General features: G+C 28.1%; 1 protein-coding gene across 3 annotated transcripts in view; it reads right to left on the bottom strand.

Moving 5' to 3' along the window:
- The window catches only part of LOC132920451 (receptor-type tyrosine-protein phosphatase kappa), a 128,203-nt gene that overhangs the window by 15,582 nt on the left and 96,668 nt on the right, over positions 1–15,953 (bottom strand). For all 3 annotated transcript variants that reach the window (XM_060982854.1, XM_060982856.1, XM_060982855.1), the window contains one exon: positions 9,923–9,999. In XM_060982854.1, the coding sequence (XP_060838837.1) occupies positions 9,923–9,999 (77 nt within the window). The remainder of the gene's footprint in view (positions 1–9,922; positions 10,000–15,953) is intronic.

The raw sequence follows: 15,953 nt of genomic DNA, 5'->3' as shown, positions 1-15,953 counted from the left end.
GCCGTTAAACGGGCACGAAAAGTTTAGCAAACGAACGGCACGGCGGTGGTTGTTCTAATCAGAACACAACTGGAATAATTCCAGTAATTCCACCCTGCGGATTAACCGCATGCGGCGTCTGAGTTTACACGAGTGTTCTTATATACCTTAGCGGGACGTGGCCGTATGGTTCGGATAAAGTTATATTATAGACGGACCTGAAAAATTAGTTCAGGAAAACAAATGCGTTGTCGGCTACGCGTGGGTAGCACACACGCGCATACGCGTGATCGGTGGACAAAAAATAGCGGTTTACATCCGATACGAACATTTTGATTTAGATATGGGTGTTATTTTAACGTCATTATTATACATAGGTAATAGTAGGTGATCTATGCAAAACACGCGGTCTTTTTAAATTCGCCGAGAATTGCATTTTTTTGTATTCTTTATAGAAGGGCTATAAAACACCGACAACAAAGACCTGATATATTATATTACTGCCATACAATATATACGGTATAATATTAAATTGTTAATTAATATTATAAGGGCGGTGCAGGATATTATACATATTTGATATAGCTAGTGAACTTAGAAACTCGATTGAACGTGTATGGTTCTATGTAATAATATTATTAATTGGGTATTAAAAATAAAATATTACATAAGTCTAATTGTGGTTCCTATTTATAATATATATATAATATTATATAACCCGTTTGGTATTTATGATTAACGAAATGAGACCCAGCAAACTACTTAGACATATATTATACTAGATGATCCTGCACGACGTTGCCCGTGACAACTTAAATGCCCGCGGATTTACCCCTTCTTAAACTCCGTTAAATGTAAGCTGTACACATCTTTATCACAGTTATATTTGTGTTGTTATGGCCAAATATAAAATACAGGTCTAAAATTGCATCCTATCCTAATAGCTGTTTTATTTTCTGTAACCAATGGCAACCAATTCCTGTGTGAGCCACAGAGTCTCTTTTTAAAATGAAAAAATCTTACATTCGTTTAAATAATATGAATTTAAAGTCGAGTGGAGCTAATGTGGTTCAATAAGTTCGGATAGGTATCAAAAAAAATTATAATTCGGATACATTTATGTTGGTTAAATTTAAGGCATATTGGTGGTGATATATTTTTATAGGCAGGTCAGATTCAAATTATATTTATAGATACAAATGAGCACATATTGGAATCTAGGGAGACATGAGAGCAAATTTTCAAGACATTTTTATCAGAAAAAAAATATTAACAACAAAATGAGAAAAAGATAAAACTAAATAATCCTGATGTCTTTACATTTTTATGCACACCTATTGTTTTTTAATCGAGAGTGTGACTACTTCTATATCAACTATGGCCTTTATACGATTTAATCTATTTAACGTAACATACTCATTGTTTTAGAAAACATACAAATTTATTTTAATATATCTGCCAAGGCGGAATATTATTCGAAATATTTAAATTTATAAAAATCAAATTTTGGACAGTTATTAGTTGCAAGTATAATATGAAGTTTAGATGAGCGAAGTAGTAGTCCAAGTGTTTGCGGGTTACCTCTTTAACACTTTACGCTGCTCATTTATACTTCAAATACTTATAAGTTATGACTTATGAACTATTCGTCTAAAATTTGATTTTTGTGTATCGAAGTATAGCGAAAAAATTGAAAAAATAATAACAATAAAAATAGATAAGTAGTAAAAAACATATTTTTTAGAAAAATATTGTTATTAACGATTTAAAGTTATGTAAAAAATAAATATATATATATTTCTAAAAACAATAGTTTGGACAAGTGTCTTGCGCTAAATGGATTATCCGGTATTTGTAATTGCATATAGGACATGTGTTTTCCTGTAGATTCTAGGCACTGTATTTTAAATGTCTAAAGATAGTAAAGATCTGTCTAATTCTTCTATGATTTTAAGTGCTATTTAACAGTACAGGATAAAAAATAAAAGATAATTAATTATTTTATAAGCAAAGTACAAGTGTACAATATTTTAGTTTTAGTCGAATTTCTAAAATGTAATAAACAATATGTTGTAGGTTTTCCCTGTTAGGTAAATAATTTGTTGTTGTTTGTATTTGCTCTGAGTACATACTTAAGACTAATGTACATTGTACATATTAATTTATATATTAAATTTACTACAAAAGTATAATACAATAGCTATTTTTATTATTAAAACTTTGAAAATCCACGAAGTTTTCTTTGAATTTGGAAAAACTGACGGAAATTCATAAAAAAAAAAAAAACGCCGTATTAACTATATATTATAATAGCATGGTTATATTTTTAATGCGCAATGCACACAATATAATACTTGTGATATATTTACGAACCGTCCCCAAATCAATGATTTACGAAATTTGTTTTAAAGATTAATATAGGTTTAAAATGTTGGCTCCGTACTTATCTAAATTCACATACACACACGCACACACACACAACTACAACTGTTTGTTAAATTTTAATTTAATAAGTTATTTTGTCCACGATGGTAATATTATATAGTTACAGCGGACAGCGGTAATATTATTAGGTATATAATACATCTAATAAATCAGCACGGTAAATAGAGATTTTTTTTAGAGACCAAACAACTGTAATTTTTATTAATATAAAATAAACGATGATGTGGGGCAGTGTGAGTGTAATGCGAAGGTAATTTCCTCTCGGTTTTGCCGTTCAATAGAAAAAAAAATAAAGGTTCATACTACATAATGATAATATTAGGTAAAATAATGTTTTATAAAAATAACAATATTTTGTGTATAATACGAGACTATAATAGTATGTACGCTGAAATCTCTAGAGAACGGTAGTTTCGATTGCCTAAATGTTTTCCTCTTTGCAGTTCTATTTGTAGTGGAAAATTATACGGTATAAAATATATATTTCTTATTTTAATTAATAACTATAAATTATATCTTACGTAAGAACGATGTACATATTTATGTATACCGTAACGAATATTATCGCGGGGGTGGGGCGTAGAGTGGGTAATTATATTATACGTGGATCCACCGGGTAATATTATGACCTCCTCGTTCGACCGTACTTTAAAGACAAGCGCGGTGGCGCGACGGACGTCGTGATTTAGATTAATTGGTTACGTGTGGTCGACCTGACTACACGGACGTGTCCAGGCATGTACCCGAAGAAGACCACCTGCCACCCACGCTCGCCATTCGATTGTGAAGATGCGGCGAGTACCCATTTGTATAATATGCTGACTTACGTGTCGCGCGGAATGTGATGTGTGTGAGTCGTTCCTGCGAAATTATCATAATAATTTTATCGTCCCGGCCGACTAGAGTCGTCATTACAATACGTTATACGGTGACTGGGATTGTTGAGAATTTCATTTGAGAAGGTAGTTTCAGGTTAGGGTACCGTTGTATCAGCCGTGTATATCATTCCTTATGTCGTCTCTTGGATATCTTTTTAATATAGGTACCACATTACCAATTGTTATCTAGAGTTGAAAAATATTCCTTTCGCATACCACCAGTGATATGCATACCTCGACTTGAGAACCGCTGTTTTATATAACATATTACACGCTATAGAATATACTTGATTACACGAAATGTTGAAACCGTACAAAGAAGAAGTGGCTACTCGTTTATAATGAAAAATAATACGAACATACAGTGGGAACACAACAGCAGTAAATGATATAATGGACCAACGATCATTCATTGAGGTAAGAGTGAGGGGTGGGGGAGGGATTAGGATTTTCGAATAAAATTTGAACGATTTAACATCATGGGCAGCGGGAACGGTTTCGTTTTTATTCTCTTGACCAAAAAATGGAAAAAAAGTCGTTTGGAAATTACTACTGCAACAGCAGCAGCAGGTACACCCACATGCATACATTTATTTAATTGTTATATAGACGTCAAAAATTATATTATTTTAAAGTACGATTGTATTGAATTTTTAATTGTATTCAGATGCGAGGATATAGAAATATTTTTAGCTTTTTTTCGTAGAAACATGTCATCTGATAACGTGTAAAAACGTATAATACGTTGGCAATTTTTGATTTAAAATAAAAACGGTTTGAGAGAGAATTTAATATACGAGTGCTCTCGACCTTGCGAAAAAAACCCCACCCCGTATTCATGATTTCATATAATGGTATGTAAAGTAAATAGATAATAATAATATTTATGTGTTGGCGTGACTTTCTATAACAATAGTATTTTGTTACGTACCATAGTCGTTTTTTGTTTTGTTTATTTTCGTTAACGCGTACACAAACGAATAGCGAAAAATACAAATCAACATTTTAAGCATCAATGCACGCCCACCTAAAGCATTTCGACATTATAAAGCACTTTAGATTGTAGTCGAAACGATGGTACGGGAGAGAGGAAAGACAATATGAAGAGGAAATGACGATATCCGCGATCTGCAACAATTCACTTAAAAGGCAAGAGAGAATTAATTTGAAAGAAATAGGAAAATGATCGATAACGTTTTATTCTCTTTTTACATTCGATTTAGTTTATTTTTACTCCGAAATTCTTATTTATTGGTATTTTTTTTCATACCACGCTGCATTCGAAACAAAAACAAACAATTATATTGATTTTGAGTTGGAAATAGAGTTTAATTTATAGTGAGTTATACATACACAAAATGTTTATTTTAGGAGAGCCAATCTTTTTAGAAACTGTTTATTTCAAATGCAGAAATTATCGAAGATTTAAAATTAACGGTTAAATCATTATTAATAATTTACGGTCTACAATCCGTAGAAAATAATTTAAATGGTTTTTACTATTTATATTTCAACAATACAATATCATGATTATATTATCATTTAAATATTAAAAGTTTATTCATTCACAAACTTTTGAAAATATTTAAACTTTAATAAATTATAAATTATTTTATACCAGATAGAAAAATAGTTAAAATCATTTTTTAAACATTTTCATTAGTAAACGCTTGTCATTGTAGTATTGTTCAAATCATAATTTTTGCTACGAAACATTATTTTTCCATTCATTTTACGCACAATAGATACAATTTATTTTTGCATTTAACTATTCCATTCTTGTTTTTCTACCAATAACATGATTTTATGAATTAAGTTTTTTTTTTATTATTTTTAAATAAGTTTATCAAAATAAGTTAAACTTTCCTAGTTTGTGTTTTGTGTATGCAAACTTTCGTGGTCTGACTCTTCGTAGGAATAAATAATAAAACGACTAAAACACGAAGTGAACTATTCTAAAACTTTATCTAATATAACTTATAATATATACGTACGAGTTTCTATACAATTTAAAAAAATAATAATAAAAAAAATCATTATATGTGTATACAACGTGTCCAGTAAAAGTTAACGTTGCTCGTTCCAGTACACTCTGTATAATATTATAGTTAATTACAAAAAGAATGTTTAAAATTCATTGAAGTTGTATATTTCATCTGCACTCATGAATTTAAGTAGACGATATAGTTATGGGTGTAATATATTACAGAACTTTAAAGAAAGAACTTCTAAACATTATTCAAACAAACTATAATTAATTCTGGTTAACGTTAAATAAATAGTATTACTATAGAGTTAAACATGAAGTATTATTTATTTATATAGATTGTGAGAAAAAGAGTAGAAAATATGATGACGACCATTTTAGTTTTCATTACACTGAAGTGTGCTTTTTTATTGGTTAAAATTTTAGCTGTAAATATGGACTACTTCAGCGTAGATTTTTTATCAAAATGGTTACTTTATTTAACTTGTTTGGGTTAAAATTAAAACCCAGTGTACGATTTAAAATCATTAAAACATAAATTAATGAGACTAACGCTTGTATTTTATGTAGTAGATACTTTTAAAATTAATGTTACAGCATTTTTTGGTTGTTAATTAAAAAAAATATATACCCAGTTTTAAAAACAAGTTATAGTATAGTTTTGATGAAAAAATAACAAAACTATTTGGTACTGACATTGTAGATTAAACATACATTTCAAATAAAATATGATATATACAGTATTTCAATAATAGCGCCATATTTGTTCCTATTAATAATCAATATAAGTTAAAAATATATTATGATAAAAGTATAAATAATAAATAATAACAATGATTTATATGTATTGCTATTCTAATGCATTGTAATAATTTAATTTTGTACGAAAACATTGTGCTTAAAACTTCTGACTAATGACAACTATTTTTTTCACCAAAAATGTCACATTCAATACTTCAATGTAGTATATATGTTACGCCGAATTCATGAAATTGCCGATTTCGTAAAATCAGCAACGTTGTCGCCGAATACGTGAAATCGGCAATTTGGCTACCAAATTCACGAAATCGGCAAATTTTGATTGCCGATTTCGTGAATTAGGCAGACTTTTTTCTGCCGATTGCATGAATTCGGTAACATATTATTATGACATAATTACAAATAGTGGATTATAAATAAACAATAATTGCACGCGTGCTGATCGGCATTACCACCCCGTAATCTTTATTACCTATGATGATAGATGCTATGATACGTACAAGCATTTTATCTTGGTATTGAGGTCTTTTTATTGCACGTACATGTCCTCAACCCCACCCATTCAAAATTTTGACATTTTTTTCAAGTCAACACTTAGCAGTCATTTTGCAACATTTTTCAAGCATATTTTCACAATTTGCAAGCCTATTTTGTAATCAGAAAAAATAAAAAACTTAGGGTGGAGCTGGAGACACATTTCCCTAGCCCCACCCATATCATTGAAATCATATTTTCAAATTTTTCTTGAACCATCATTTAGCAGCCAATTAGCAACGTTTGTTAGCTGGTAACTGGTATCAATATTTTTTGGTTAAAATAGGATATTATTTATGGAAATTAGTATTTTCTATTTATTTGGAATTTTTTAATCAATAAAGAATATTATTTTTTATGAATATAAACTATTAATATTACATTTAACATTCAATAACTTAACTTAACAAGATTTGTTAACTTAACTTTTTTAAATTTTGTTTAACTTTTAAACTATTTTTTATATACATATAATATTTATTATTACAATTTGATTTTATAATATTTCTGGCGTTTTATACATTTATTTAAATTAAATTATGTTTTATAATTTTTTAAGAAGGGTCTTGCCGATTTCACGCAATCGGCAGTATTATGCACTTTAAGTTGCATTTTTCTGCCGATTTCATGAAATCGGCAATTTCATAAATTCGGCGTAACATATAAATAAAAGATTATAGAGTTTTTAAATGTGTAAAATAAACAATAACCTATTATAAATATATTTTTTCTTTACGATAATATTAATAACAATGTTTAGTGAATATTGTTCACTGCTGCTACATTATAAAACGTGTTTTATAGAGTCCTATTTTTCAACTCTTATAATTATTTTGGATAATGTTTTTACAAGCTAAATATGTTATAAATATATAATTCTTATATATTAATGATAAAAAGTGATCAAACAGAATTGAAATTGATTCACAAAGGCATTCTCAAACACAAAAAAATCAAAAACGCAAATTCACGATATTTAACACTTTTTTACTGCATACCAGAAAATATTATAATACACTCTCCTCTATCAATATTGCCATTGTATAATGGAGGCCGAATGGAGGTCGAATCATTTGGGTACGCATCTTTTTCCGATCGACAAACGCCCCTAACCTAACCTATAGGTAGATGATGGAAAATCTGAACGCTCGCAGGTTGAATACGCCTATTCAGGCGAGGTCGTTTTTCGTAAAAAAAGTCGCGATTTCGACAAGCAACTCGCCTGTTTCCGACGATTTATCGATCGTCGTCTGATTGTTTTTTGAACGTGAAATCGAAAATAATAATACGGCGCCTGAAATAGGTACACTTCTTTTTTTCTTTCCGTTTAATATACAATTTCATATCCTCGCACGGCGTTTGGCTATTGCAGTATTATTAAACATTTTGAAGCGGTTGTATAAACGCTATACTTTCGTATAGTGTAATATATGACTTACCTCTTATATATAATATATATTGCACATAATATATACCACGTCCTTGGTGTAATATTACCTTGACGAGCGACAAGTTCACGCTTTAATACGCACGTCACGACATGTACTTTTACGTACTATAGGTGCACATATATTAATATTATACAGTGCGATTTACCGAGCGCGCTAGGTATTCAACACAATTTAATCATTAACTTTTGATTTTTGAAATTTACACGCCAATGCACACAGTCCGTATTTTAAAATACTCCGATTGTATTATGCTGTTTAACGGCGATTGTCTTGTAACCGTATATTAATAAACATATTTTTTTTCAAACAATATCAAATAATTTTCTTGAAGATGTCGATGCATTTAAATATATAATTTAAAATTCAAAACAGTAGATTGCGAGTTATAAACAGGTTGTATAGTAAATACAAAAAGGGTTACAACTTACAGGTATGGTATAAGTGTGGCTGTGAATTTCCGAATTCCCCTAAAAGTACCTTGAAATAATATTGAATGGTTGTACCAGGTACAATGTACCTATTAGAATTAGAGGATTGGAGCAATCATTTATTAGACAAATCAATATATAGATGAAAAAATGAAAATCAAATATAAAAATATTTGACGATTAATCAAACAAAGTGAGTTATGTAATACATGTTGAATCTAAGTATTTGAAAATATAGCCATAACAATTTTGTAACGTAGTATTGTGTATTGGCATTTGAAAAATATTAAATTTAGGTACAAAAAAGAATGAAATGATAAATAAATATTATTGTAATAAATTCGAAAAATTATGTCAAGATAAAATATACGTAAGAAGCGACAAAAATTGTAATTAACTCCTTAATCAGTAGTATCAGTCCAATGACAATTATTTTATAGTAGAAATAATTATGAAGTTAAAGCTATGGATGATGATAACGCAGTTGGTTTAACAAAGTGATTTTATACGTACCTAGGTATATTTATAATTAACCATGTGTGTTTATTAGGATACCTAGGTATGTCGGAAGTATATACGACAATATTTACTTGAAAAATTCAAAAAATCAAAAATAAATAAATGCATAAAATTAAGGCAAGCGTATTTGATGAATCACTCTGAGTCTGTATATAATTTAAGAAATTGTATGTACTATGTGGTAAATAAGTATAGGTAATATAATAATACGCGCAATGCTACTATTGAAGAGTATACGATTTTATGCGTTTTGAGGTGGCTATACAATTATTCGGGACGTCTTTTTAACGTTTAATAATTACAATTTCAGACATATGCTGATTTTTTTTGCTTATACATCAAGGTTAATCATTAAGTTTTTATAAAAATACAATTTTGGGAAATTGGCGAAAAAATTCGAATAACGTTTCGTTTGTAGATTACACACTAGTAATATTGTACATTTGTACCTATAAAATGTATGAATATATGCTTATTTAAATTTCGCCATCGAAAAGTTACCGACTAAAGTGCTTTGCTTTTTATTTATTTGTTTTTTAATTAAAACAATCGAAATCCGAAAAAAATTAAAATCCGAACCCGCAACGCAAATTAATTAAATTGGCCGAATAACAACGCGGAACGATATATAACATGCTGTACGCCAAATTGTTCGTATGCCCACGAATTTTACGGATTTAATTTTCAATACCGTCCTTCTGAAATGGTAAGTACGAGTATATAAGTATATCAATATAATCGTATTTTAATATATATGGGTTACACTGCGGCAAAGTTATTAATATAAACGCTCCAAAAATTACAAATATTACCTAAACAATTATTTAATAATTGTTATTATTATAAGTTTCGTTACACATTGAAATTTACTTATGTTCATGTTAAATTATGTTATAGTAAATTGTACATAATAATAGTAATCAACGATTGTTCATTACTCACGTCCACGTACGATGCGTTGATGTAATCCGAATCCGGTACGTTTGGTAATTGGTCTAAGACCACTCGGTTGTAGTCATCTGGAATGTGAAAATTTGGTTTAATTAGCTAAAATATTTGTGAAACAAACTCTTACTGTCATTAATATGTCAATATATATATATAAACATTACTATACACAATATATTTAAAGGTAGGTGTGAACATTTGTATTGTATGCTATGCCATTACAGTGTGGCATTCATACCTAACAATTTTGTTAAGGAGCCTAAAGATAACACTGTAAGTAATTAAATCGAAAATCAGATTTGTTTTGTTTTTTTTTTTTAATAAAGGGGATACCCTTACGGCTAAAGATGCTGCGAAGAGTTCTTAAAATAAGACCTACAACGCACTGAGCTCTATTTTTCAAAGTGAATACAATTGAATAAAAACTGATCGAAATCTAACTAATGACTTAAAAGTTAATATACTTCAAAACGTCGTCATAGTGGTGGAATTAGATTGGATAGTGTAGATCCTCCCACTGTAGAAGTTAAGACTAAACAAAAAGTCATCGTCAAGCAAACGATTATAATTATACGTCCATTGAAAATGTTTAATATAGATTGTCTATATAATATATATTTGATCATTACTTTAATATTTAATGTATAAATCAGATGTTGTAGTTAATTTAATATTATAATTATTACGTTTATAGTTTATATTTATTATTTATATTGTATGATTAATATTTAGTATATTTTAATTCCCTTAATAATATTAGAAAAAAAATTTAACAAATATGGGGTTTCTATATTATATAATATACATATTTTATATTGGAAAATATAAATGTAAGGTGCACTATTACAATTTAAAAAAAAGTTTAACTTGAGCAATTGTAGTATTTGAACTATGTATAGAGACTGCCTCAGGTGTTTTTGTTTGAAATTGAAATATACATCAATCATATTTTGATAGTTTAAAACAAAATATTTTATTTAGTGCATTGAAATAAATTAATACTTGACTGGCTTTGTATAATACTCGTGTAGATGAATATACCAGTATTTATTTCAAAGTACCAAATGAATTACATTGCATTAAACATAATAACATAATGGTGGAGTATTTTATATATCTATAACCTAACTATCAAAATCAATGATTTTGTAAGTAATAATAATATAATATTATGAGTTTTATGTGAGTATGATATAAATTCATATCAATCTTAAATAATTTGAAATACTGTTTGTAGGTATAGGAGCCAGGATATACCTATTTAATGATTTTACGAGGCACATCAATTTTACAATCGAGAACTTTGGTCTTAACGAAGGCTTTGATTGTAGTTCCAATGTAGCAGAACTATAATCGAATGTAGTTGTTATAGCAATATAACAGCCTCTTATAATGTTGTGTACTTGGGTGAAAATATTGTTTAATGTTATACGTTCGTTATCTGAAAATAAAGTTGTATTTATTGAATAACTGCAGCTGTAATCGGACGAAAGGCGATCTTAATTGAATATCGAAATTCCTTATACCTATAGAAAATGATTAATATAAAACTAAGCACCGGAACTACAAGAAGTGATATCAATATGACGAACAGCGTGTAAATGGCTGTGAACGGGCTCTTGATTATCAGAACTTATGAAATATGTTTCATCTCATGAAACACAGTGCACTTTATACGACTTACTTTATTGGATACTTTTAATAATTTCCACCAATTAAAACTTTTTACATTATAACAAAATGTACATATTGTATTGGTGGTGCACATTATTAAACAGCTAGGGTTCCGATCATGATTTATGGTGAGCCCATTTCCTCTCGACATTTTTTGCTTTATGAAATCGATTGTACGTATACGTATTATAGGAATGTGATATATCGTGTATAAAATTATTGTAGTGCGTAATACGTATATCTATGAGCAGATCGTAATAGAGAGGTATATTATGATGTACAGTACTGTAGGCATTGTGCACATTCTTCGTAAGACCGTCATCGAACGTGTACAAGCGGTTCGTGCCCAATTTAATACCAACACCTGATAAAATATAATATATATACAGATTTTTTTTCTAACGGATTTTAAAAAATACTCAATTTACTGTCACTTGGTGGCTTAGTAGTAATAATATTATGTGATCGACTAAACGTGGCGATGGTACACATATTTTTCGTTAAAACTATAGTTGAAAATATGGCACCAATAAGTAGGTGATATATGTGCATAAAAAATTCCCCCAAAAACTGAATTCTAATGAATACATGATCGAATGTTGAAACGCCGGCGAGCATGCTCGATGAATTTATACCCTGTATATTGTTATCATGCGATATACGACAAAATATTGTTATTGCGTTTTGTCTCGCGTTACGATAGGGCTCGCAAACAGAACTGGTGTTCGTTTCTGAGTAACTACAGTAGTTATACCCTATTGCACTTTAAAACACACAAACACATACAAACGTATATATACATATTTATATTATATAATATACAATTTATTAGAATATAACCGTATACTATTTCTTGGATGACGATAAAATAAATATACCCGAACGAGTGGCTTTTATATACCTCGCTCCGAGGAGGCTAGTCAAGGGACGACGAAAATCGCCGCGATAGTATATTTATTACTGTAGTTATATTATCGTTTTTTACGGTGAGTGCTTGTTATATGATATAATATTATTATTGTTGATCATTGGCCGTTGTTGACGAAAGATCGTATCGCGTCACTATTATATCGACTATAAACATAATCACATCGTTATGCCCGCTGTATTTATAACTATATAAATTTATGCCTACGTGGTGAACCATTTACCATCCAACAAGGCACTTATTATATCATTATTTCTAAAATAATTATTTTACACAATTTTTAAGTCATAGCAAAACAATATTTTTTGTTCCAATAATTCTTTAGTTATTTAATAACTAAGTTATTTAATTTATGAGCGATAAGGATAACATACATTTTGGAGTATTTCAATCTATAAAAATCAAATTTTTAACAAGTAGTTTATTAGTTATAGTATTTTAAGTTTTGATGAGCAGATTAGTGAATCAACATTTTGCGGAGTATTGCTAATAGCTATATAGGTATTCTGTACCACAATCTATTCCACTCATTATTATATTTAATATATATCGTATAAACTACTCATCCAAAATATGATTTTTATGTTTCAAAGTACTACAATAAATATTCTGATATAGAATACGTTATTAAAATGTATGTTGACATTTAATAATTTTAAAATATGGTTTTTTAGAAAGATGGTTTGATTTTTAATGAATTAAATGAAAAAACAATATTTTTAAAAACGTTAATAGTTTTTGAAATAATGAGTATCTTACGTTAAATGGATAACTCAGTGTATATTTTAATTAATATATAAGTAGTTTACACAAACTGACGGCTACAGTGACGGGATTTGATTTTGTTTTTCTTGTGTAAAATCCAAACAAAAATAACAATAATATACCTAAATATTGTACCCTAAATATTTTGCCCGTAATGTTAACGTAACACAATTTGTTTAATAATTACAATAATAATTATAATATTATACCACCTGCAGAGTCATTCATAACAGACTTCTTAAAAACATGGGTACCCACGTTAAATTGTTCCCATTATATTGAACGTCAGTGTATAAAATGCATTGAATAAACTCAAAATAACATTTTGTAATCGACATGAAATTATAATAAGCGAGACCGTGTAATATTGACTCAAAATATTAGATTATTAAATTTCTTTTTTGGTATATTTCAAGACTTCAAGTATTCAAACTTTTCAAAGTTACGCCTTTGGAAATAACTTTCATACATTTTATATATTATATCACGATAAAGTGTAATCTGCAAAATGAAACAATATTTGAAATGACCTAAAAAGTGTGAATTTATATTATATCTAGGTACCTATTCTGTAAATAATTATTAACAAAAAGTAGTACCTGAAAAATGAAATAAAAACTATCAGAAGTGTGAATTTATATCATACATTTATACCATTATATATTATATTTATATGTATGTCATTTGTGTGTGTATCAGGGTTAGATAGATTAGAAGATACGCGAAAATCAATGAAAATACACTTATTTTTTTTTTACAGTAACCATATCATTTTTTTTTCAACAAAAGTGATTGATGGTGACTTTTGGAAAAACGTTAAGCGGATTAACTCATTTATAGCGGAAGAACTGTTTTTTAAGTTTTAAAAAGTGGGTGTAATTCTACGCCCACTACTGTTGTACACAAGTCATTTTTACTCATTATCTTTTTACATTTATTTTTTAATTCCTTGTTTCTTTTAAAATACCTTGGATCAATACGCATAATACAATATTAAAATGCTCTCTTAAAACCAAAAATGTATTTTTATAACAATGTTACCGAAGAACAATAATGTTTTATTCTTTACGATTTATATTAAATAAATTATTTATCATTTAACTTCTTATGAAACTAGGTTTTACTTTCAAAAAAAATGGAATATTATAAAAAAAAATAATAATTAATTATGATAAATTAATAGGTAATTAGAAAGTGAATTTGCATTTTATTATAGCATTTGAAGTTCTTAAAACAATTAAAATGAAATGTAAATATATATAACGTGTAGGGCGCATAGTTATAATTAATAATCATGGCAAAAATCTATGTAGATTTATTCGATTTAAATAAGACGGGTCAAGAATGTTTAGTCTATAATGTTTAATGTACATATTAAAAAGGGCTGTAGATAAGAAAGGATGGTAAATACAAGGACTAATTTAGAAACTTCTAAATGCGAGTCGTGATTATAATCAACCGGAAGGGATGATGGGGTTTTCATATAATCAGCTATAGCATAAGGTCGTAGAAGTGGAAGAATATAGGAAATTATCTTATATAGTTACACCACGGGCCAAAAATTAACGTTATACTTATTATATAAAGGTAGGTTTAATATTATAATACGATCCAGCATGGTCTTCGTTCGCTATCATAAGAGGGTTTAATTTAATAAAATAAAATAATTATATTAAATAATTAATGTAAAGTATTGTTAAAAAATTCGCACGTATTATGTAACATTTTAAAACTTATAGTAATTTAAATTGTTTGTCCAAAGTGCTGTTGCTGGATGGTGTTGACAAATGAACATATATTTTTATTATTCTATTAGTATTTATGCCTGTCGTATCTCTATTGTATAAATTGTATGATTAAATATAAAAAGTAGACAAGTGGGAACCGCTTTGTTGTGGAAACATCAGGTGTCGAGTGGGTCACTATTATGGAATGTAAAATTTAAAAATGCAATGATATATTATTGTGTATAAAAACGATTCTAAACAAAAACAGTTAGTCAGTCAACCTATATTAATAAGTATATTCCATGGACCATGATATATATTTTTTTTATTTAGCTATTAAAGTAATTTATATTACTTTTAGTAGTATGGTAGGTTGATATAATTTTTCCCGAAAATATTGCACTTATTATATTATTAGAATTAAGATATTATAATATTATATAACTTAAAATGTATTTATAAATTATTTTTGTAAATATTGTAAGACATTAAAAATTGACCCATAGCACAAATAGATAAAATCTTAAAATAAATCAAAAATGCCATTGTGTATAATAAAGTTCATAATAATATAATATACATTAAAAATTTGTGTTTCCATAAAAAATGTAAAAAAAAAAAAAAAAAATTATCTTTGTAAAATTAATACATTTTTTGCCCACTCGTCAGAATTTAAAATATATTAAAATATACCTATATCCTATATATAAAAAAGTGTTTTAAAAATATTCTGTTTTACAAGTCAAATAGATAAATATTATATTTTCTAGCTTGAATCAAAGTAAAATAATTTTGTTTTTAAATGTAATTTTAAGTAAAATATATTTGATTTGTTGGTATATTTTTTTTTACAAAAACAAAAAAAAAGATATTATGCATAAGCTATATGATCTAAAATCTGAATTTCTATACCACTTTCAAGTTCATAATT

The sequence above is a fragment of the Rhopalosiphum padi genome, chromosome 2, assembly GCF_020882245.1.
Source record: "Rhopalosiphum padi isolate XX-2018 chromosome 2, ASM2088224v1, whole genome shotgun sequence".
Lineage (NCBI taxonomy): Eukaryota > Metazoa > Arthropoda > Insecta > Hemiptera > Aphididae > Rhopalosiphum > Rhopalosiphum padi.
Note: the sequence above shows the minus strand (reverse complement) of the source record. Positions and strands in the feature narration are given on the sequence as shown.